Genomic DNA, 24,564 nt, shown 5'->3' with positions numbered 1-24,564 from the left:
ACTAATCTCTGCAACGAACTCTCTTCAGTCAACGCTGAAGAGGAATTCGAATCACTGTCAGGGACTGAGTTTGCTAGAATGAATCGTTCGCAATAATCTAGAAATATATTTAGTGAATCTACAAAGCTTCTGAAATTAATATTAACTGTATCTTGGCGTCAGCAAAAGACGAAAAGTATTTTTCTACATGAAAAAGAATTGACACTTTCAAGGAATTGAATGTCCCAAGAAAGGTTATCACCATTGGTTATGCTTTCCATCGAAAAAGACCTGACAATAAGAATACCAGAGTTCAACCAGAATGTATTAGACAGATTTGTTCCAATCAAAGAGAGGAGAATGAACTTACTAATTAATTAAGGTGATTAATCGGATAAAATGTTCTGCATTTTTTTATTTTTGAAAAACGGAATTTTATTTAATTTAACATGTCACATAGCATTTGCATCTAAAGTTATGCTGATTAGTCAATGAGTCAACTTCATATCTTCTGTCTCTTATCGTTCGTACTGCAACACCCGAAACCACAATCCACCGGCCGCCACTGTATGCTAGTAGTCTATAAATATGAAAACTTACGTATTTTACCTTTCCTGTGTATCATAGTAGTTTTGTTTGTTAACATATTTATTGTTGACTGTTGCCCAACGACTGAAATCAAATTTTCAAGTTTTAGAAATAATGTACCGTACTGGGATTCTCACTAAATGAACTATTTATCATTTACTATAATTTCGGAAAGATTCTAAACTAATTATTCACGAAATTAGAGACTAATTAACGTTGATTATCTCTTACTTGAAGCTTGAACGAAAGAGCAAACACAGCTGTTTCTGGTGTGCATGACCTTTCTGACATTTATTACCGTTAACTGTAAGAGTAAGCAGCATTGCTTTGATGCAAGAAAGACTAGTGAAGAAGCCATTCAGGTAACAGAGAAGAGAGAAACAAAAAAACCGCCGTGGCCTCTAGCAAGGTGAAATTTTCTAAACCAGTCACGTGAAGCGGCAGACACTCATGTGGAGAACGAAAACTGGGTTTCTTGGCTTAAGATCGTGAAGGCGACAGAATAATTGCAAAAGGGATATTCTTCAGCCAATGGCAAACAGCACAATAAGCTCTCCATCTCGTTGGACGTTCTCCAGTTACCACTACTATCAACACAAAAAAGTCAACACTCACGGCAAAGGATTGTCCATGCGTATGTTTATGCGTGTATGCAAGTGTGTGTACATGCGATGTTATCAACAGTGTCCACTGAAGCCAAGATGCATTGACATTCACATTCACAACGCAGATGTATGGTAGATAGCCAAGACAGACAAAACTCTCACTTGTTTCAATGAGACCTGTTATTTGGCAAGTACATCAGGAGAAGTGAATTCCAACGTTGGATACACGTGGTTATTTTCTCAAGGGTCATCAGTATATAAGGAAAGGTTACGCCTTCTGGCGGTTGGTTACAATTTCCTTTGTGGACATACTACGGACCGGATATCATGTTGGTGTTTCAGGTTAGTGAAGTGTTTGTGCATATGTGTGTTTGTGTTCTTTTCCTGTTGTAAGTGCAAATTGTGTCAATATTGGACGTTATTGTGTGCACAGTGCAAATTGTTCCTTTAATGTGTTTTTAAGAAATAACATGCTTACCTTGTTACAACTGGAAAATAATTAGTTTGTACTTTCGTGTGAAATATTTCACTTCTACATTATCAAAAGTGTCTATATCCTAACGAAGCCACGTTTATCTTTCTTGTGCGGTTGAAGATAAAAGTTCACCCCACCTCACACATGTCCCTTTCATGTATAATTTCTTACAAATAGATGAATATTTTTGTCAGTAACATAAATAAGTTAAATAAAAAGAATCTTAACATCTCACGATGATACCCAAAACTTGAAACGAGAGATAATAAATATAAGTGAAATGTACGAACTGGGCCGGCTCTATCATATGTGCTACATATGCATTTGTACGGGGTGGCAAAATTTGTCATAATTATATTATTTAAAGTAAATATTTCTTGTTGGAAACAGACTTCATGATGATGATAGTTAAATTTACTAAGCGTACCTATTTCAATACTACATTCGTAAATCAGGTTCACCCTTTCGGAACCTTATCATGGTACATTGCGTTATAAATCTGCTATTTGAGCTTTTTCGTCCGATTTTTTTTCAAGTCCAGAGACATTCTAGAAGACGTTATGTATGGTTTCACACCTTCCTGCGTCGAGACATAGGAGGTGATGACGTTATAATTTTAAACAATATATTTTCTTTTATTAAGCCTATGTTCATTATTTTTTGGCGGGCTTATTTTTGCACGTAGAAGATTGAAATTTTGCACAAACATTCACTCTACCGAGTAGTATTTACCAGATTTGTTTCAGATTTCTGCGTTAGCAGAAAGGGGGTCCAGGGGGGCAACAAAATAAAAAAGGATATTTTTTTACCAAAAAAATCATTTTTCACTATTTTTACGCCTCAGATACATGATGGAGACACTTAAATGGTGCCGTCTGAAAGGCTGTTCTATTCTGAAGAGAATGATGTGCAAACCATGATCCTAGGGTAATTAGGAATGTCTCAGGGAATTTTTACAAAATATCCTTCTGTATACGGGAATATGTGACATTGTCGGTATATATATATATATATATATATATATATATATATATATATATATATATATATATTTTGGCGAGCTTACTTTTGCACCTAGAAGAGTGAAATTGTGCATAAACATTCAGCCCACCTAATAGTATTTATCAGATTTTTTCAGATCTCTGCGTTAAAACAAGGGGGTCCAGAGGGGCAAAAAGTTGGGAAAAAGGGATATTTTAACCCAAAAATCCCTTTCTTCGGGACTTTCCCGCCTCAGATACATGATGGAGACACGTGAGTCATACCATCTGAAAGACAGTTCCATTCTGAAGAGAATGATGGGCGAACCATGACCCTAGGATAATTAGGGATGCCTCAGGAAATTTTTACAAAATATCCTTCTGTATATGGGAATATGGGGCATTGTCGGTCTATATATATATATATATATATATATATATATATATATATATATATATATATTGGAGGGTTTACTTTTGCAGCTAGTAGATTGAAATTGTGCACATACATTCAGTCTACCGAGTAGTATTTAACAGATTTTTCTCAGATCTCTGCATTAAAACAGGGGGATCCGGAGGGGCAAAAAGTTGAAAAAGGGATATTTTTACCAAAAAATCCCTTTCTTCGGAATTTTCCCGCCTTAAATATATAATGGAGACATGTGAATGGTACCGCCTGAAAGGCACTTCTATTCTGAAGAGAACGATTGGCGGATTATAGTTCTAGGGTAAATAGAGATGTCTCAAAATTTTTTTTACCTGAGATCAGGGTCTTTTACCGTAATTTCGGGCATTGTGGGGATTCTTGATAAAATCTCTCCCGCCCTTAGTGTTCAAGATAGAAACTTCAAATTTGGCACACACATTCAGCCTACCGAGTACTATTTATCAGATTTTTTGAGATCTCTACGTTCACACAGGGCCGTTCCAGAGGGGCCCAAAGTGTGAAAAGATGTTTCCCGCGAAATTTTCCCTTTGACATCACTTTTCCCTCTCCTAGTATATGGTATGGGCATGTAAGTAATACCATTTGAAAGCCTGTTTCATTCTGAAGAGAATGAGGTATGAACCATGATCCTAGGATAAATAGTGACGATGCAGTAGCTGCTTGACTGAAAGTCTAATAAAATACCCCAAAAACCCAAGATCCAGAAGTGGTTAAGTCACACTAGTTTAAGGTCACCTGGATAGTGCTAAAGCAAATGGTCAAACAAATATCAGCATGAATTGCTTGATTGTTGTCAAATACGATAACTCAATTCTGGAACACCTGTTCCATTTAGTTAGTTATCACAGTTTTTATAACAAAACTAGTCTTGCGTTTGTTACAAAAAAATATCTTATCATTGAAGATGGTAACAAGTTTTTTTAAATTTTTTTAACAGATGTAGAAGAAAAATCAAGAAACAAATATAAAAGAGTTAGCTGCATTTTAATTTCAAACTGTTATATTGAGATTGAAGCTCGATATTGAATTCTATAAAAAGAATTATCTCTTTCCTCTTCAGGTGTGTTTGCTTTATCTTCCACTAACATAATAATTATGATTTAAAAAACAGACACACCGAGATTGTATTTGTAGTGTTTAGGGCTTTCTGAGTGCGAGTCTACTTTCCCTCAATTTCGTTGTTGATGATGGGGTAGCATACTTAAAACCGTGGCTTATAACTTCTGTCCTTTCTGGAGAAAGAGCCACAAATAATGCTATTGCACGGCAAATTGCCCAGGGCTGGCCCTGTGTACGAATACATGTGATGAAAAGTGGAAGGAAATGTGTACACCGAAGAAATCTCCAAGATAGCATTTATTATAATCACATTAAACAAAGTACTGTACTCTGAGGTACTCTGAGGCACTTTATCATGGGGTTACCATATTTCTTCACTGTAAATACATCCCATCCCAAAATGAAACCAGATTTCTAAACATACATGCAGTATGTAAGTAATGATGAGCAAATGCAAGACCAAGACCAAGACCGGGGTGGTCTTGGTCTTGGTCTTGCACATCCAGTCTTGGTCTTGGTCTTGGTCTTGCATGCAAGAGTCTTGCAAGTCTTGCATTTAAGAAATATTAAGCTTTTCATAGGTAAATTTTAGTATGAATATAAGTGATAATAAACTCTACAATGCGCCAATAGTAACGGAAATACAACGTATGTTTCTAAATGTAATATAGTTTAACTTTGTGTAAGTATCATAATAGTGTACAACATAGGTGATGACCTTTCCTCTTTTAATGGCTGCCCACGCTTCACTACTTGTAAGATATGCCTAAATCACAACGTTTCGTAATCTGTTTATATTTTTTAATAGATCTAACACTCCACTGGTTCCCACACTGGGGAGGCTACCCCTGAGATGCATGAAAGAAAATCAAGACGACACAGATTATTGAAATACCATGAATTGCAAAATTATTTTTACACCCTAAAGGCGTCAGATTTTTCTTTCAAACACGATTAGCTAATCCTTGTATTAATCAAATTTCCAATTAAATATCGAGATTTTGTTTTACTGATTCCAATATGTAGGCCTACTCTATGGGGCGGAAATATTGGCATTACGCAAAATAGATGAAAAAATTGCAGGCTTTCGATGAAGAAAAAAGGAGAGTTTATTTATTAATTCGTTTTAGAAACGTTTTAGCTGTGTTGAACGGACAACGAATGAGAAGGTTTTAAAAAAAAAATAGCAGTAGGGAAAAAAAGAAGAATTTTAGATATTGTTAAGAGGAGGAAGATGAACAGATTAGGATATTGGCTGAGGAGGAACTGTATTATGAGGAACGTGCTGGAGGGTATTTTGGAAGGAAAGAGACTAAGGGAGTGAAGAAGAATAGTTGAAGGAAGGTATTAAAACAGAAAATTGCTACATCAAGACGTAGAGACTAGCTGAGGACCACCGAACGTTGAACCTTCTCAGTTGCAGTAAGTAACTTGTCAATAATGGCAGAATAGCTATTATGAAGATGAATATATATTTAGCAATATTGACTAAAAAAGAGCGAGAGAAAATTAAAATAATAATTATTATAATCAAACCTCTTAATATTTTAGAATAATTTGAGTGAAAACTGAAAACGATTCAACTGTCTATGTCTTTTGTGTAAATTCAATCTATATAAATACTTTTGACCTGTATTGGAAATACAAAATAACGGATCAAACGCCAAATTATTTGAAGTCTCACCTGTGAATATGGATTACTAACATCAACTACCCACTTTCTATATATATCCCTCCCTTCCTCCTCCCCTAGGTTCTACCATCAAAGTGAGACAAACTCTAAATACCTTTTCAGGACCGAACCTTATACATGTTAAAAATTTGATTGAGATCGGTTCAAGAGTTATTAAGTCACAATCTTAGTCATTTTTATTTTTAACTGTATTGATTTTTGTACATCTCCTCCTCCTCCCCTACGTTGCTCCGTCAATGTGAATTGACAGATAACATTCCACGATTGAACCTCAACTATGTTAAAAATATGATCGAGCTTGGTCGTTTTTTTCAAGAGTTATTAAGTTTTATTTATTATTTTATAACTCCTCCTTTCCCTCCCCCCAAGTTTTACCGTCCAAGTGAAATCATGAAAACACTCCCAGGCCCAAAATTAATCTACGTCCCCCATTTTCTCTGAGATGAAATAAAAAATGCTTAGGAAACCCAATCAGAGGGTGCATTTGAAAGAGTTAGAAGAATTCTAGAGCACAGGACACGGGACGAAATATCTATTAACCCTGCAATACGCGCGTGGATTTTTGTGACGTGGATAGTCGCGCGGGCTACCGCTGTAGCCCATTTTCTTTTATTTTATTATGTTGCCTAGCTTTGTTAATATTTCTGTCTTTCTTGTAGAGAATTGTTTTTATAAACTGTTTCAAAGGTTTTATAAACAATTTGAGAAATATGTTTATTTTGAAAGCTATGTATAGACAAAGAAGACCAACACCCTTCATTTTTTCGAAAGTGATACAGGAAAAGACTAAAAGTTATTTGTATTTATCAATAAATGGACCAAATTGGCGCATTTTAAACTTTCCTCCCTCTTAAACATATGTGTTAGAATTCTTTAAAAATTAAGTATATATATTTTTTTTAATTTTACAAATATTACAAATAAACGCATTATCCATAAAACATATACCTTTTCAGCATAACGATTTTTTGGTATCAAAGTTTGATTACGATTTTGCATAATTTTACATATGCTATTTACACTCATATAGTTTTCTTTTCATGTTTCCGTATTAATGTCCTTCTAAGCATGTTCTGCACACAAGTGGTGAGTGGTCAATGCACACTTTCCTTCAAGCATTGACCACTCATCAAAAGCATCAAAATGTCAATAAGGGCACGTACAATCTCGTCTGTAAATTTTGCATCACGGTTAAGTACAAATCTCAATCTAATACTGTCAATGTAAATATTGGTAAAATCAACCTTAAGTCTCAAAATGTTTGCATCTAAAAGTACTTCTAGATATTCAAGCTCCGACAACGCAGACCTGCCCCCACCTTTAGGTCCTGGAAAACTAAGCACAATATTATGAGCACGAGCGCAAATATTACGAGTAGGAGTGTCATTTCCATTTGAGATTGTGTTTTACTAAATAACAATTTACTTCAGAACTGTCTTTACTACTATTAGCAATAGGTATCAGTGATTCCTGCCGCCCGGAATTCTCAGTCACGTCTTCTGAATTTTCACTATTTCTGTGTCCGAAAAATGAATTTTTGTGGTCTCAAAATGTTAACTATCGCCATCTAGAAAACATGCCGCATCAGAATTGGCATTTTTGAAACTCATTGACCATCTAATCAACACTCAAACTATAATGAAAAAACTTTGACGTTTTGGAACATTTGTGACAGCAATAGTCGCGCGGGCTACAATTGTAGCCCATGAAACTTTCAAGCAGAATAACAATGAGTTCCTTTCGATTTTACGTTTGACCACACACTCAACACGCAGAATGATAGTTGATAGAAAGGTAAACAGACACCCTTTGAGTTATCATCTCGCATTACTTTGCAGCAAGGAAAATAAAAACGCTGGGCTACAATGGTAGCCTACGCGCGTATTGGAGGGTTAAGAATAATGGCATTAAAAGTGGGCCAGGGTGCCACCAAGGCATCCCTTGGGCCTTCTCGGGTTAAACTGAAAAAAATTGTTTCGAAATGAAATTTTTGAGTTATACGTCCCACTATTATGCCGGTTAGGCTAAAGGAGACGGTGATGATGAGAGATGAGTGAAATGAAGAAAGTGGGAGAAAACGGGAGAACCGCGAGAAAACCCACGCACACGGTGTTTGTCCACCATAAAGTTCACTTGGCGGGAGCAGGGTTTGAACCCGGGACCCCAAGCACCAGAGGTGAACGCTCAACCACTGAGCCACCGCGGTCGTCCAAAATCATGGAAAATCTATATTTCAACATGTATTATTTCGAATTCGATAAATTGTGAAAGGCAAGCCATATCAGCGTAAAGGAAGTCACGCCATACAAAAATGCATACTTCATTGACGTGCAATGCGTGAACAAGAAATTCTCTAGAGTGCAACATTCCCATATTATTTCCAACAGAATTCTCATGTATGTTTTGAGGGGAGGATGTACGGTGGCTCAGTGATAGAGTGTTTACTTCTGGTACATGGGTTCCTGTTGGATCTGAGGCCAAGTAATTTTATGGTGGAGAACATCGTGTTCGTGTGTTTCCTGGGAGTATTACCGTCTCCTCCCACTTGCTCATACCACCAATTCTTCCCTCATCATTCACTTACCTTAATCATCGCCTCTCTTAGCTTAACAGGCATATTCGAGGGACATTAAATTGAAATATTTAATTTTCATTTTTCATATATGTTCTGGCTTCAAGGTGGGTCCAAAGTAGTCGAAAGGTAAACCTTGATACCAGTAAACATCGAATGCTTGACGGAATGTCAGAAGTGTTAGAGACCGCCAGTACCATAGTCCGTTGTTTTCGGAATAACGCGTGTTAAGATCGATTTTATCAGGGTATATTTCACATTTTTTTAACTTATATACGTGAAACAAAAGATGGCAGCTCATGTCATTCCGTAACACAAAGGACTATGGTGTTGGCGGTCTATAACACTTTTCGCCGAAGCATTCCATGTTCATTGGTATCAAGGCTTAACTTTGTCTACTTTAGACTCAACTTTAACTCAGAGCATATCTGGAAACTCATTTGGGAGTATGTCTGGGAATTATGTCCTGTAGGGAGAACCCTGGATATATATTGCTCATTGCTTCCATATGCACTTTTGGATGCCATAAGTGTGACTTCCTTTACGCTGATATAGTTGCCACTTCACTGTTTCTTGAATTCGAAATAACGCGTATAGAAATGTAGCTTTCCCATGATTTTTGGACATCCCCAGCTCTGACACTATGCACTTTTACAGAGAGCCATACGAACTTCTTCTCTTATTTTGGTATAAGGAATCACCTCTTAGAGTTTGTCTTGTCGGTATAGTTCATTAATATCCTATATATTTGTAAGTACAGGGTATACGAGAAGTTAGAGTGGAGTGTAGCTTTGAGTGATTCCAGAATGTAGATACGGTGACATAATGATACCATGTGCTTAAGACTTTTCAAGAAAATTGATCCAGTAACTCTCGTACGACTAAAGCTCCTTCGTGGCTAAGCGGTTAGCGTACACGCCGTTGGAGTGGGAGACCCGGGTTTGATTCCCGGTGGGAGCTTATGTGGTTCGGATTCCATGTTAATCTGTAGGTCCCGTCTTGCTGTTGAAAGGGACATAAAACTCAAAATCAACTCAACTCAACTCTCGTACGACTGAAGACCATTATACAGCAAACTTCTGATCCTGGGAGAATTCCTTTCAAACATGTGATGATTATTAGCTTCCTTAGAAATATTCTTATTGTTCAGTACCGATAAGATGAAATATTTACGGTGAAGATGCTTAGAGGAAGGATTGCCTTATGATTGTCCAAAAGAAATCTCTAAAACGATTTTTAACCCAAGTCATTAGGGTGTAAATCAAAAGAACTGTTTGCCGGGGATTCGAATACTGTTAGCTCACGGATATTACATGCTGTGTACCATTCATTATTATCTTTCATTTTGCATAGTTTAATTTAGTCTAATGAACGGAATCGTGGTTTGCACTTTCAAATTAAGGAAAATTCAAATTGTAGTAATCAAAGGGAAGCTCCGGATCACTCTCATTCAGGCAATGCATTATGGATACTGTATGAAAATCACTTCTTCAACAGAATTAGTGCATTGTACTGTTTGACATATAGTACTGTTGGGATAACCATTTAACCTAAAGAGTTCCTTGTGTTCTTTTTAACCTATATCTAACTACCAAATTTCGTTATTTGTATCTGACTAATATTATAGTCCAGATTATCTATTTATAGATCAATATCAACTTACAGGATTGAATTACATAATATATGGCAAGGGAAATACTGGTTTTGAGTTGCGACCATCTATTATTATTTAAAAAACAAATTACAAAAACTACTTTAGATTTGATTTTAAATGAAGAAACTATGCATTTTAAAATTGTGTCATTGTAAGTTTGACGAAAATGAAACAGTATATCTGTCAAAGAATTAAAATTAGAAGTATCGGAAACGTGATTCGACTGTCTTTTTTAAAATTTTATATTGTTTGGTTCTATTGATTTTGTTTTGCAACAAGTTTTCATTTAATAGACACATCTTAGAATTCTCACGATTTTATCTACATTAATGTATCACTCTAGTACAAACTAAAGAAAAACTATTAGCATTATTTATTAAAATGATACATACATGATTTCTTGACTATTGTTCTTTTTATACATTTGTCTCTCTGTGTAGAAAACATCAAGTAAAGATTCAATTGCAAAATTTAGGCTAATTCTCGGTAAAACCATAAAAGGATGAAACCTTTTATTTTGCATGACTTAAAATCATATACAGAAAAATGAATGAAATGAATGGAAATGTGAAGAAAAAGAACATTGAATCACTTTCTTTTGTTAGATTCGCCTACGTCATTTATGTACGACACCATTTTTTCTTACAGTTCCTCTAAACGTAATTGACTTGTACAATAGCCCTGCATCATGATACAAACATGACCAAATCAAAATTACCGAGAATTTGATTCGTTACACTTCTGACAATGTCTTCTAATTTCTCTTTCATAGTTACATAATAAAAATTGAACATAATATATACGGTAATATTCTTAGTGACGTCTACAATCTTAACCAGTTACCTAAAACGTGATTTGTATTATTTTTAGAGCTTTCTTTCTTAACTTTCTTTAAAATGTTTAATATAAAAGGAAAAATAAATTGCACGTATATTATACATGTGGTTGCAGGAACAATTGCTATTAAAAATTACAAAATCTTAGGCAAAAAGATAAATAATCCCTATAGGGAAAATAATCTCCTCACCTCCTCACCAGGGAAGAGTATTCAAGCCGGTGCTGTCTTTTTGTGTATTACTTCTATGCATTTCTAAGTTCTATTTTAGTAATAGTTTTATTTCTTATAATGTGATTGAATTTATTAATTCGTTGAATTTTAGGCTGGAAACCCTTTTTTCGACGAATACTGTAATTTCGTGCAGTGAATACTGTAGAACTATTTTAAAAGCAGATAACTTTTTCAGTGGAAATGTTACGGGGCTATTTTCTGTTAGTTATAACTCAATAGCCAGACTTAATATTTCCGGAAATATTCTCTCGTATTTAGGCTTGAATTAATTCTAAAATGCTAGAATAATCCGTGCAACTTCATTATAAGGAAAAATCATGACTGAAATAGCACTGACAAACGCATAATACTAATCACAGGCGAAACAATACTCGTTTTAAAACTTTTAGTGAGAAGATAATTTTCCAACAGGAATTATTAGATTTACAATCTATTGTTAATAAGTGTTGGAAGTCTTATAGGATGGCAATGTCCGTCTGTTTGTGAACAGGTATTGCAACAAAATCTGTAAGATTTCGAGAAGCAGATTTTTGAAGTAGGTTCAGTGTTCAAATCCATCTAATTCGTTAACCTTGTATTCAAACCGAGAGTGGTAGAAATTAATCATTTCCAGCTTGAAAAGATCTCCATAGAACAAATACGAAAATACGTAGCATGAGCTGTTTTCTGGAGCAGATTCAGCGTCTGAAGAAAAGCTAATATATGCGTCCGCATCTCTCTACTAAAACCGGAAGCGGTAGCAATTTACTACTACTTTTGGTTTCAATATTGATCTTTAGAGAGCAAAAGTTGTATGAGATAACGAGGAGCAGTTTTTTTTTTTTTTTTTTGGAACCGATTCAGCGTTCTAACAATACGCTCCTTCTCCTTCATTTACCTTATAGTAAAGGAGAAAATGGTAGAAATTAAAGATTTATTGTTTCAAAGTTATCCACAGTAGAGCAATTCGTTTTCGGAATTGATTGTGCGTCGCAAGAAAAGTTTCATTTCCCCCTTTAACTTTCTATTCAATTCGGAAGTGGTAACAATATAAAAAATATCTTATTTTAGCGTCGAGTATATATATCGGTAAGTGATTTTCTGAAATCGATTCGGCATCTGAAGGAAAGATATCTTGACTTTCATCTGTCTAAATGCGGTAAAAATATACTGCTACTCTTCCCAGAAAAACAACTTATACAACGATATAGAGTTGAGAATGAAATTTTGCTTTATGGAAAATGCACAAAATCATTAGAGCCGTTTTTCAGAGAAACACATTTTTTTACTGTTTAGTCAATTACTACGACCTTTGGAGGTAGAAAGAAAATTAAATTACCCTTCTGGAGAATCGTTTAAAATTTTGCCCCTATGTGTGGAATGGTATGCCCTCTAGGCGAGTGTACATCAGAACGAACAAACATCGAAAAGTTACTTTTTCGGCATTCAGTGGCTACGAAACATGCAAATCAGTTGAAATATGGAATCCTACATTTTCTCACGGTCACCGTAATTTCTTTTCCCCTAACATTGCTCGAAAGTAATAAATATTACAATAAATGAAGTAATTCTTCAAAAGAAAAGCCTCAGAGAGCATTAACTGTTCAATCTGACGAAAAAATCGAGAATATACTCACTAAAAATTGGGCTATTCCTCCAAAAACTAATATTGGCAAATTCTAAATGTTTCCTCCGGTACTATGGCATTAAACAAGAATGTGCCAAATATTCAGCGGTACATACAGTCTTTGCAAACTCGCGTACTAATTTCAAGTGTGTGAGATGAAAATTTTGTGAAATGCGCCTGGATTTCTTCATCTCTTCGACTGATACACAACGACGTCTTCCGATTGCCTAAGATAGTTTTAATCCAATGAATCTTATTATTATTAGTCTGATTCTAATACATTATACGCAGTTCAAATAATACATACCATTACATAATCTCCAATGAGCTGTCCATACTGATTTTTTCAAAATATTATCAACTAGTAGATTGCCCGTTCTTCGTGTGGGAAAATACGTTTCATTTCGGACGTACAGGTCTGAATTTGGGTTTAAGCGGCATCGTTCAGCGGTTTAAGTGTCACTGTTCATCTCAACGACCCCGAAAACTATGTATTCTACACTAATATCGGTCATTTTCCACCATTTTTATATATCTCCCCCTCCCTAAGTTTCACCGTCAAAGTGGAACTATATATATATATAATCCCGGCCCGAAACTCATCTATGTTGAAATTTGATCGAGATCGGTAGGGTGGTTCAAGAGTTCTTAAGTCACAAACATAGTAACTTTCAATTTTAAATATTAGACTAGAAACTAGATGACAATAGTGTACCCTTAAAATCAACATTAAAATAAATAACTTAATCTATTAAATAGGTTATTTTGTTGTACTTACATTTTATATAATTTCATAGATATTATACGAAGTAATTCTTAGTCACAAAAGAAAAGGTAGTTTAGCACTAAGAAGTGTCGAGTTCTACAAAATAATAACAATTCTCAAATCTTCAAATTCTTAGTTTAACGTTTTACAGTTCCTATTTACAATATTTAACTAAAAGAAGCAGATCCATAGTATTATTAACAATATGTGCTTATCAATATAATTTATTATGATAACAACAATGATTTGAGAACAGAAAATTAATAGTACTTTTCCAGAAACATTTATCTTTAAAATAATTCTAAATTATATGTCGTTAGGAAAATTATTTAAATTTATTGTATTATTAAACAAATAAATAATTCAAAGAACAAACGTTCCAGATAGCAAATGAGTTATAACATTTGGGCTATGATGTTTTGGGCTATTCATTACACGCAAAATGCACAAACAGGTCAAAATTGCACACATTTTGTGCAATTACACACACATTGGCAACTCTGGCTTGAATATAACACTTTATCAAAAAAATCGTCTTACATTTTTCTCCAATCCAAAACAGCGGCTGGTTTTTCGTGATTAAGCAGGGCACAAATATAGGACCTGAAAATCGAGTGGTACCCGCTAAAATCGGGTAATATGGCAACCCTAGTTTTATATGTTATTAGTCGTAACGCAAGAATGTTTAGTCAGGAACGAGTTAACATAGATTGACCAAATCGCCTGCCGAAATTTGTGAATATTTTGCGGCTCTTGTAAGAAGACCATTGTTCGATCTCTGGTGGCAACTAAAGTGTTCCATATCCTGCATTAAGTTGTAGAATATATTATGATCATATAGCCACTATGTTACAAAAAATAGCTTTTAAAATCAAGTATAAGCAACCACAACTGAATTGTCTCGAGGTTTTAAAACGAAAAATTTTACAATTTAAAAGTAGAAACACAATTACTTCCTATTGTTTCTCAAAAATATATGATGTAGCTTGTTTCAAAATCACAAAAATCGGAGAAGGTAAAGCAAAAAATGCGTCTGCTAGGAGAAAAAAATGCTGAAGTTTTAAATCTATGAATTTTAATCAATTTGATGCATGACAAAGATACTCTATTTTATACTGATTGTGATGATAAAATACTTCAACCACTTACATTGTTAACATATACAACAATGAGCAGTTTGTTTTAAAACAGCCTTGTGCAACAGCCGGCCGGCGAGCCGCCCCCGGCTATTCATAAGATCCCATAATTATGAATCAGTTTAAGAAATCACTGAGTCTTTCAATCTGGTCCGCCTGACTCATTATTGAAAATGATTCTTTTAAACGTAATCTCTTAAACGAACTGAAAATGTTTCCTGGATAAGTAATGTCCACCTTGAAAATAACCTCCACGTTGGAATATCCAGTATAGAGTGTACCACCGAACATTAGCAGACTGGTAAAGTGTTCCACTAAAATGGTAAATAAATAGATTTTTCTGTTGTCCTTTAGTAAGTAAATATTTCGGTTACCGTTATAACAGTTTTTATGTTCCTGTGATAATTAGTGTACGACGAACGATATTATAAATTGAATATGATTATTCAATTCTTGTGAAGATGTTCTACATTGTCTCTTACGGATCTTGACACCAGTAAATCCTCTGTGGTTGATTCACTCCCTGTTCCAACTTGCCATTACTGTTTTAAATGAACATATTTGTGAATTCTAAATAGTTTATGTTAACATTATTGAGAACTGGAATGGTATCTGTTACAATGCTAAAGAACTAAAGGAATTGTGCTCTTTAGAATATCATTATACATTAAATTTTAAATCATGTGCGAAGTTATTCCTTTATCGTAATAATTATGGAGCTCACAGTATAAAATATCGTATTTTGACAATATTTAAAACTAGGGACAAATCAGTTGCTGTCAACAAATTTCTAAATCACTTTCATATATATTCATGATTCATGATTCTAGGATCTTCAGAATATTTAGTAGCCCTAGCTGAGAAAAACGCCTAATTACTATCCTGCTCGAAAACATTTTGGTTAACTCTATGTCTTCATAATCACGCTTCACGCTTAAAATTATTCACTGTAATATAGTATTAAAATGGCTAATTAAAATTGTTATGATGTTAAAAGTAATGTGGATTAGAACGTGCAAAACTCCAGATGTTACATTTAACGAAATCATAGCGAGTACACTACAATTAATCTTCGTCAGTACTGTAAACACTTTGGGAAATTGTTTATTGCATCAAATGAGGTTCTTACAATATAGAAAAGATATCATTTCTAAGCAGCGAAAGCCATTAATCATGAGAGGATGCTTCACAGTAATTCCCTGTAATCTGACACATATCTCACAGTATAGACTTTGATAATTGTTTCTTTCAGTATCTACGTATTTGAGATCACTTGTAGTAGAGTGGTCTATTTCATTCTTTCTGTAATTTAAAGGAATATGGGAAAATATGGAAGTTGTGGTTTTAGATTGAAGGGAAAGATGCAAGATTAGGATTAGAAACATTATTTGATTTTGAGTTTAGTGTCCCGTTCAGCAGTGATGTCCCATGAGACGCGTGGACTTATAGCTTAACGTGGGATCAGCCTAACCTGTGTCTCCCACGCCAAAGACTTGTATGTTAGCAGCTTAGCCATGAGGGAGCTCAGCATATTTTATGTGTAGATTGTACAAGGTTGAGTCATAAGTCTTGCCATATTCAGCACACATCATAACTGTACAGTATATTGAAAGAGTGAAGGTCCTCTTGTTTGACTTATGCAGCCACCTTCCTGCCAGTTCCTCGATTCCATTTCGATATCACGTTTTGTTCTTAGAGGCAAAGAAGTCAGTTATTGCTGTTTCCACGTCCTGTTGGTAGATAAGGATCATGACTTCAGCAAGTACGCCATAGAATGAAACATGTAGTCCATTCATTCTCACAGAAAAAAATCGCATGGGATTAGTGCCGGAGAGCGTGAAGACCATAACAGCAATTGCTGATCATCATCCCCACCACGATCGTTTCTTCAGTCACTGTAGGCTGACCACTTGACTTCCCCTAACAGAGCTGTAAACTGTGCATACTATCACTGAATGAACATAACAGCTGCTGGATCTTTGTTGAACTTCATACGGAAGTGTCGTTACACTGTTAGGATTAGAGATGCAAGGGCTCGGAAAAAAACCGGCTTTTTTGGAAAAAAAACTCGGTTTTTTCTGCTTTGCTTTTTTGCTTGGGAAATTTTGGGCTTTTTTCAAAATACTGCTTTAAATTGATAAAACAGACTTTGTATCGCTTCTCTATAACACAAAAAATCATTTAATTAGTGGTTGATGCTGATAATATAAAACATCGAAAATAAACTATGAATTTCGAAAAAATATTTCAAACAATTTTTCTATATTTACATTATGAATATTTCAAACAATTTTTCTATATTTACATTATGAATTCCACAGGATTAACCAATGTATATAATAAGAATTTTTTAACTTCCTATATACAAAAGTAAGCAGAGTTGGTAAGAACCGTGGTTGTTTTTGAAAATGCCAAAAACCCGTTTTTTGGGGGATGTTTAAACCAGGCTTTTTTGGTTTAAACCAGGCTTTTTTGACTTAGATTTTTTGCTTTATGTATTTATATTACATATTCACAGAAATAAGTTTGTTTCGCCTTGATGTTATTATGCAACAGCGGGGTTATGCCGGAAGAACTCCCATAAGCTTAAAGAAGTGCGGTCAGTAAATTTCTTAAGTTGAGAATCTCCCGCCCTAGCCATTGGGAAAATCCCGTCATTACTTGAAATGTAAGACAATAACGGGAAAATCCTGTTATTGCTTTGCATGTAAAATTTAAAGGTCAACGTCCATAATCAGTACGCTAAAACTGAGGTATTAAATTACAAATTTAGTACCATTACGTAGATATCATTGAAAGTCCAATCCAAGCTAATGTTGGAAGCTACGTAGGCAATCGATAAATTTTGCCAATTTCTATCAATATATTTAAGCAATATTGGCTTCTTTATAAAACAGCACGCATTTAGGCATGCAGAAATATACAATTTGGTTTGTTTCGTATATTTAGGCTTAACATCCTTACGAAATACCGAGGTTATCAAGGAGAATACTTTCGCTTAAACTGACCGAACCGCTACTTGGGTTACGCATGAAAGAAGGTTTGTGGTTCGACCGAGAATTGAACATGGGACACTTTGATTAAAAGGTGAAAGGGAAATAAAACTATTGCAGGTGGTTTGATATCTGGAAACGTTACCATGAAGTTCACACGATTCGCATTTTTCATTCTTTTTATTTTTGTGGTTTAAACCAGTTATTAAAAAAAAAAAAAGTTGGTGTAAACCAGCCAACCCTAAAAGTAAACACTTCTTTTTAAAGAATACACAAATAACTAGCAAAATAGTATGTAGTATTTTTACTTCAAAATATTCCATACCCTCTTTTTGAAACAAAATAAAATTAAAATAAAACATAAGAGAAATACTTAGATTTATATTATACACTTAAAGGCTGCACATCTAGAGATTTTGGTTCTGTATATTCTTGAAATTCTACAGTTAAGTTTTATAGAACCACCATCACAGTTTACCCAATCCTCAAGTTTTCTGAATTTTTAACAAGAGGGGTTCAACATATCATTACGGAACTCCCCCCCCCCAAAAAAAAACTACGGAATATATTTAAGTTAAGCTAAATACAACTCCACAACAAACATGACTGAGTGATTAGCTTTTGCGCTTCTATCGGGAAGTCCGGGATTCAACCAGCATTCGACCATTCTGACAAAGCTTTTCTTCATTCCATCTGTGAATGTAGAAATAGTGCGTGTACTGTGAGTTGGGCGACTTCCTTTTTTTTGTTTTTAAATCGTTATTATTACTAATTACCAGCAGTGACGGTTTTGCGAAGGTTAGGGGGGCGGTCTTTCGGACTGAAGCCCGTTCCCCAAAGTTACGAAATGTCTGCAACAAACGAAATATCTATTATTTATGCCTTTACTCATAAACTTTAAGCTCCCGTCAAATAAAAATTACGAATGTTTAAAAAAAACTAAACATTAGTAAGAAACCCTTCCCAAAATACTTTTCTAAATCCGCCACTGATTCTCAGTATAAAATGATTTTTAAAGTTGTATCCGGAAGATTATTGCTAAACATATAAACGAAACGAAATATTATGCCTGTACTCATAAACTCCAAGCACTTCCCAAATAAAATTAGGACTTTTTAGGAAACGAAACATTCAGAAAAAACCCTCCTAAAGTACTTTTCTAAATCCGCTACTGATTATTTGTATAAATTGGTATTCAAGGTTGTGTCCGGAAAATTATTGCTAAATTACTTCACAGCTACAGTATAACAGAAATATGGAAGTACGGCTTGACGGATATATTGAAAAACGTACGCTTTGACGGGCGCTAGAAGCTAGAGTACTAAAAACTCTTAGAAATGAAACACGGATGACAAACTAGAGAAGAAAAGAGATGTCGATAACTCAAAAGTTAAAATAAAGTTAAATAGCCTCTAAACTTACCCTCAAATACTACATTCTTCATGTTAGCTTTAATTCGTAAAACACGTGCTCCATCTATCTTGATGGTGAATTTCAGAGCGAAATATCACATTCAGGTCATGGAATTCTTATCTAACTATAGAATATACTATAAGAAAGCTATTTAGATAGAAAAATCATGAAGTTGAAAAAAGCCAAAATTTCCAAAATTCTCGTTTTTTTCCCAAAAAAGCCGGCTTTTTATGTGAAAAAAACCATCGATTCAAAAAAGCCGGCTTTTTTGCATCTCTAGTTAGGATAGACTGAGGTGAAATGAAGCTCGAGTACAACGTAAGCTTTCTCCGCGCCTGTCGCCATCATGAACAAACGCTCACTGCTGAGCTTTCGTGGCGGAAATCATAAGCGAAGCTGCAACACAAAAAAACTTCTTGAGCTTTTCAACACGTCTGTAAAGCTTTGTGATAATATTCCCAATAATAAAGCTACATTGATTTTATGAAATCGGGTCAATCATTTGCAATAACCCATTATATGAACATTAATATTTGTGTAACTGCACATTGGTTGGTGGGCAAACTCAAAGAGAAACAGTGTTACCGTAAAAAGTTAAAGCTTTTAAATACAATCCGATTTTAACCTATAGTATAAAATGAGCCGAAGGCTCGGACTCAACAACTAGTTGTAAAAAGCACAGGAATACCATGATTCATTCTAGCTCTGATTGTTGGGGTTGACCTAGAAACAGCTTGAAAGAAATCGAATTGATGTCTATAAGACATTAAAGGAAATAAAATTGACAAGAAAATTTGTATCTGATTTGGCTCAAGATGTCGAATCTGAGATTCACCAACTATTTTAAGCTTCCTTGCAATTAACAGCTCATATAAATGTTTAAATAATAAATTTAGTACTATAAGAACAGTTAGCCTTCAAAGGTATCGAGACTAAACCATTTTATATCTTAAGCAGACCCAGAATCATGCTACCGAGTAGCAGCTTTTATTCTATGCTTAAACTTGATTCCTCTGTTAGATGAAAGAGTTTTAGCGAACCATCTCCCCAGTAGCTAATTTCAGCAAAGTCTGACCTCCCATTTACACATACACATGGTGTTCGAATTCAACGAAGACATTTTTTTTTACCTTGAATTCTTTTGGGGAGAATGGGAATCATGGAAACAAAATGGAATCGCAGCACAGAAACTTGCAAATGTTCTTGCCGCATTAGACGAATGCAATTAAAATAAGCAATTGCCCAAACATGAAAATACTGCTTAAAATATTTGCTGTACTTCCTCTCTCGACAATTTCAGTTGAGCGAAGCTTTTTAAAACTGAAATTAATTAAAGTACTTAAGTAGCAGAACAAGTGAAAGTAGATTGAATGGAGGCTTCCTCCATTCTTTATTCATAGAGACTTGCTTGGCTTTAAATGTCGCTCAGATCAAGTCATTCGTCATTTTGCTAGATCTGCAAGTTCAAGATTACAGTTCGTTTTGTAAAATCTAGGTAAAAATTACGAATATTTTATGAAATTGATCTTTTCATTACTTCGGTTTATTACAGCAGCGTTACAACCATTACGAAAGAGTCTTGGTTGCTATTGTACATAGAAACATGAATTATTATTATTACTTTTAAATGTAGATTAAATTTGTGCAACTTCAATCTGATGTAAAATCATGTAATTTTTAAATATAATATCTGTACTTTTGCAAAAATATTTGTATAAAGTATAGTTTATACGAAAATACTTTCCGTGAGATATTTAAACGTTTTCGTAGAACGTTTAACGTATAACGTTTTCGCAGAAGTTAAATTATCAAAGTGGATTTAATGAATTGTCTAATACTTTTCCCATTGCATAATTATTTAATACAAAATATTTTGTTGCTCATGCGACGTCATTTTGTAGCTAGATGAAACAACTTTTAGCTATTGTGAAAAAGATTTTTTTTTATTAAATCCAACTTCACACTTTACATTTTCAGACCCCTTCGAAAAAAAAAAAACTTGTATACGCCAGTACGACATCTAGTGTGTATTGTATTGTTTATAAGTAAGCGATTTGCAAAGTATAGTGTTCTCCCATACATTTATAAATTCAGTATACTTGATGAATCGTAATAAAATTAGATATTACTACAATACTTGGCCTCTGAATATTGCTGACATTTTATAGTTAAAGGATATGACAAAAAGAGCAATGCCTTTTAGACATGCGAACATTGTGATACGAATAACGTGGGAAATTTATTCTTTCGGTTTTCTCAAAGTACGTTAAAATATAAAAAGGCACATGCAGTGCAAGTGTAGGAGAAGAAAATAGAACAATTGGAGGTTAAACATTTTTTGAAATAAGTTTGGTGCATGTTAGAACGGAAGAAATGTGTGACAGAGAACATGACAAATTTAAAGCCATAATAAACATGTATGTACAGTATTACATTAAGCCTTACGTGAAAGAAACTTTCCTTGGAAATTGTGTTCAATCATAACTCCATATAAAATTTGTATAGCTTATAATACTGTATGCATGAATTTATGAAAGAGAAAATTCATGGCATCTCAAACTTCATAGTAATTTCTCTTTTACTTAGACGTTATCATTATTAGGAAATATAATAGTCATGAACTTCTTTATTAATATTCCTAAATTTTAGATTTCCCAATTTGATTTTACAATATATCATCCTCAATTATTAAAAATACATTTACACATAGTTTCTTTATGTACTATAACTATTCTTTTTTAAAATTTGTACAAATTTATGGAATAACACAAGTACTAAAATTATTTCTTTAAGGTGAGATCATACCGATTGCAGTCAAATATTGATAAGGCTCTACGAAAGTAACGTTAAATTCTAAAGCGCAGAAACCATGAAAATATGAATACAAGTTTTAAATTTACATTTTCTGCTCTTTAAGGATTTGCGTCTACATCATTTTTAGAATTTATACATATTTCTTTGCTTTAGTTCTCAAAATTAACACCCCTACACAGAACTATGACAATGCAGTTGTTGCTACAGTGAGGCTATAAACGCAGTTAATTCTAACGGTAATAGTTATATTAGTAATATTAAAATAACTAGTCTTGCTGTACATTGTAAAAAAGGGTGAAAATTATTTGATTATTTAATACACATTTATATAGCCTTATCCTTTACCAATTTCACTATATTTATATATCAATTTCAAATCTTCAATTTGTCTTCAATACCATTCAATATACCATAGAAAATATTAGCAGTAAACATTACTGAAATACCTACTAGACAAAATAATATTATTCTCTTTATTGCAGTGTACATAAGTAATTTTCCTCTTTTTTAAGACACCTTTGCTATTTATTGTTAACGACCCAATATAAGTTATGGGGTTCTGCGCTGCGACCGCTCCTCAGTTGTTCAACAGAAAGATCTTAACCTAAAGTAAAAGTAAAACATACACACACATATTATATATATATATATATATATATATATATATATATATATATATATATATATATATATATTTGGTCTAGGAATTAATTCGTGCGGGTGGACAAGAGATGGCGCAACGAACGGAGCATCCACACATGTGTTGCAAACCCCTGTCATCGCGTATCGTTCGTAGTATAGGGCAGTGGATTAAAGCGTCAACAACACCAGTTTGTAGTTAAGTGAACATGGCGCAATTTGTGCCTGATAAAGTGTTTTTGCGGGGTGTCCTGCTGCATTATTTTAACATGCAGAAAAGTGCGACTGAAAGTCATCGTATTTTGGTGGAAATGTATGGTGACCATGCTCTAGCTGAGCGAACATGTCAGAAGTGGTTTGCACGGTTTAGAAGTGGTGATTTCGGCTTGGCAGACCAAGAGCGAGCTGGAAAGCCAAAAAAAAAAAAAAAAAAAAAAAAAAAAAATCAAGACGAAGAATTGACAGCATTGCTCGAGCAGGATTCGTGTCAAACGCAGGAACAACTTGCAACAGCATTAGGCGTTGATCAAACAACAGTCTCCAAACGCTTGAAAGCCATGGGAATGATTCAAAAGATGTCAAATTGGGTTCCACATGAATTGAAAGACAGAGACGTTGAAAGACGAAAAACCATTTGCGAATTGCTGCTGAAACGACAGAGCAGAAAGGGGTTTCTGCATCGAATTATTACGGGTGATGAGAAGTGGATCCATTACGAGAACCCTAAACGAAAAAAGGCCTGGGTGAAACCAGGTGAACCAGGTCCATCACAACCAAAACGAGATATTCACTGTGCAAAAGTTATGCTGTGCATATGGTGGGATATGAAAGGTGTGGTGTACTATGAGCTGCTGCAACCGGGTGAAACTATGAATGGAGAACGTTATCGACGACAATTAATGCGTTTGAAGCAAGCTCTGGCCAGAACACGACCAGAATGGGAGAACAGACATGATAAACTTATTGTTCAACATGATAACGCTCGCCCACATGTCGCAAAACCGGTCAAAACCTATTTAGAAAATGTCGGATGGGAAGTTTTACCCCACCCGCCGTATTCACCAGACGTTGCTCCTTCGGACTACTACTTGTTCGATTGCATGAACAACGATTTGATTGGACAGCGGTTTACTTCTTCAGAAGATATCGAAACATGGGTCTCTGACTGGATCGTTTCCAAGGATGAGGACTTCTTTCGCCACGGAATCCGTACATTGCCTGACAGATGGGCGAAAGTGGTGGCTAGCGATGGACAATATTTTTCTTAAGGTATTTATGTGTTTTGTGTTTGTACTACAGTTTCAATGTGTGCGTACCAACCGCACGAATTAATTCCTAGACCAAATATATATATAAGAAACACATGTAGAACTGTCGATGGAAGAAACACCTAAATAAATAAGAATCTAGATAACGTAATCTTTTTCTCTCGTATCGGATATCCAGGAGAAAAATATCCTAAAAGTTATTTCTTTACAGCGAAGACAAATACGTCAAAATTAACATAAAAGTTTAGTAATTAATCGAATTGATTATTTTCGAAAAGAGATCAAACACTAAATGTAATTGAAAGTAGAATATCATTTACTAGTAATTAAAATGTGAATTGAAAGGTAAAATATACTGCCTGCATAAGTTGACTCAAATACTGTACAGTAAAATCCGATCATCTGAGCTAATGTGAATCTGACTGACCTCGGATAATACACACTTTCTGCAATATGAAAGGCAACGTTCTACGTACAGTGGAGAGGCGTGAGGTACAGTATAATAACTAAATAGGTTTACAGTATATTAATTGTTGTGCAGCATATTCAATCGGCAGGCTTGGATAATCTTGGCTTTGTTTTAATTTATTTTCATAATCACTAAACAATCTTACGATAATGATTGACAAATTTGTCATGAAATTCGTAAATAGAAATACACTAATCTAATGTGCAATTTCTCATAGCTTTATACTATCACATCTTTTACATCAGAAATAAGCTTTTTAATTCTTACCCATTGTAACCAGACCTGATGAATGATATAAATTAAAACATAATACTTCAGTTTGCAGCATAGCAGGATCA

General features: G+C 34.5%; 1 protein-coding gene across 1 annotated transcript in view; it reads left to right on the top strand.

Annotated features, from left to right (window-relative positions):
- Positions 1–928: 928 nt before the first annotated feature.
- Positions 929–24,564, top strand: part of LOC145660627 (uncharacterized) — an 84,326-nt gene continuing 60,690 nt past the window's right edge. Inside the window, exon 1 of the mRNA XM_081725909.1 lies at positions 929–1,514. Within this exon, the coding sequence (XP_081582035.1) occupies positions 1,500–1,514 (15 nt within the window). The 5' untranslated portion in view covers positions 929–1,499. The remainder of the gene's footprint in view (positions 1,515–24,564) is intronic.

Source organism: Thermobia domestica, chromosome 9 (genome assembly GCF_964235325.1).
Source record: "Thermobia domestica chromosome 9, izTheDome1.hap1.1, whole genome shotgun sequence".
Taxonomy (NCBI): Eukaryota; Metazoa; Arthropoda; class Insecta; order Zygentoma; family Lepismatidae; genus Thermobia; species Thermobia domestica.
The sequence above is the reverse complement of the archived record's forward strand: the minus strand, read 5'-3'. Positions and strand labels throughout refer to the sequence as shown.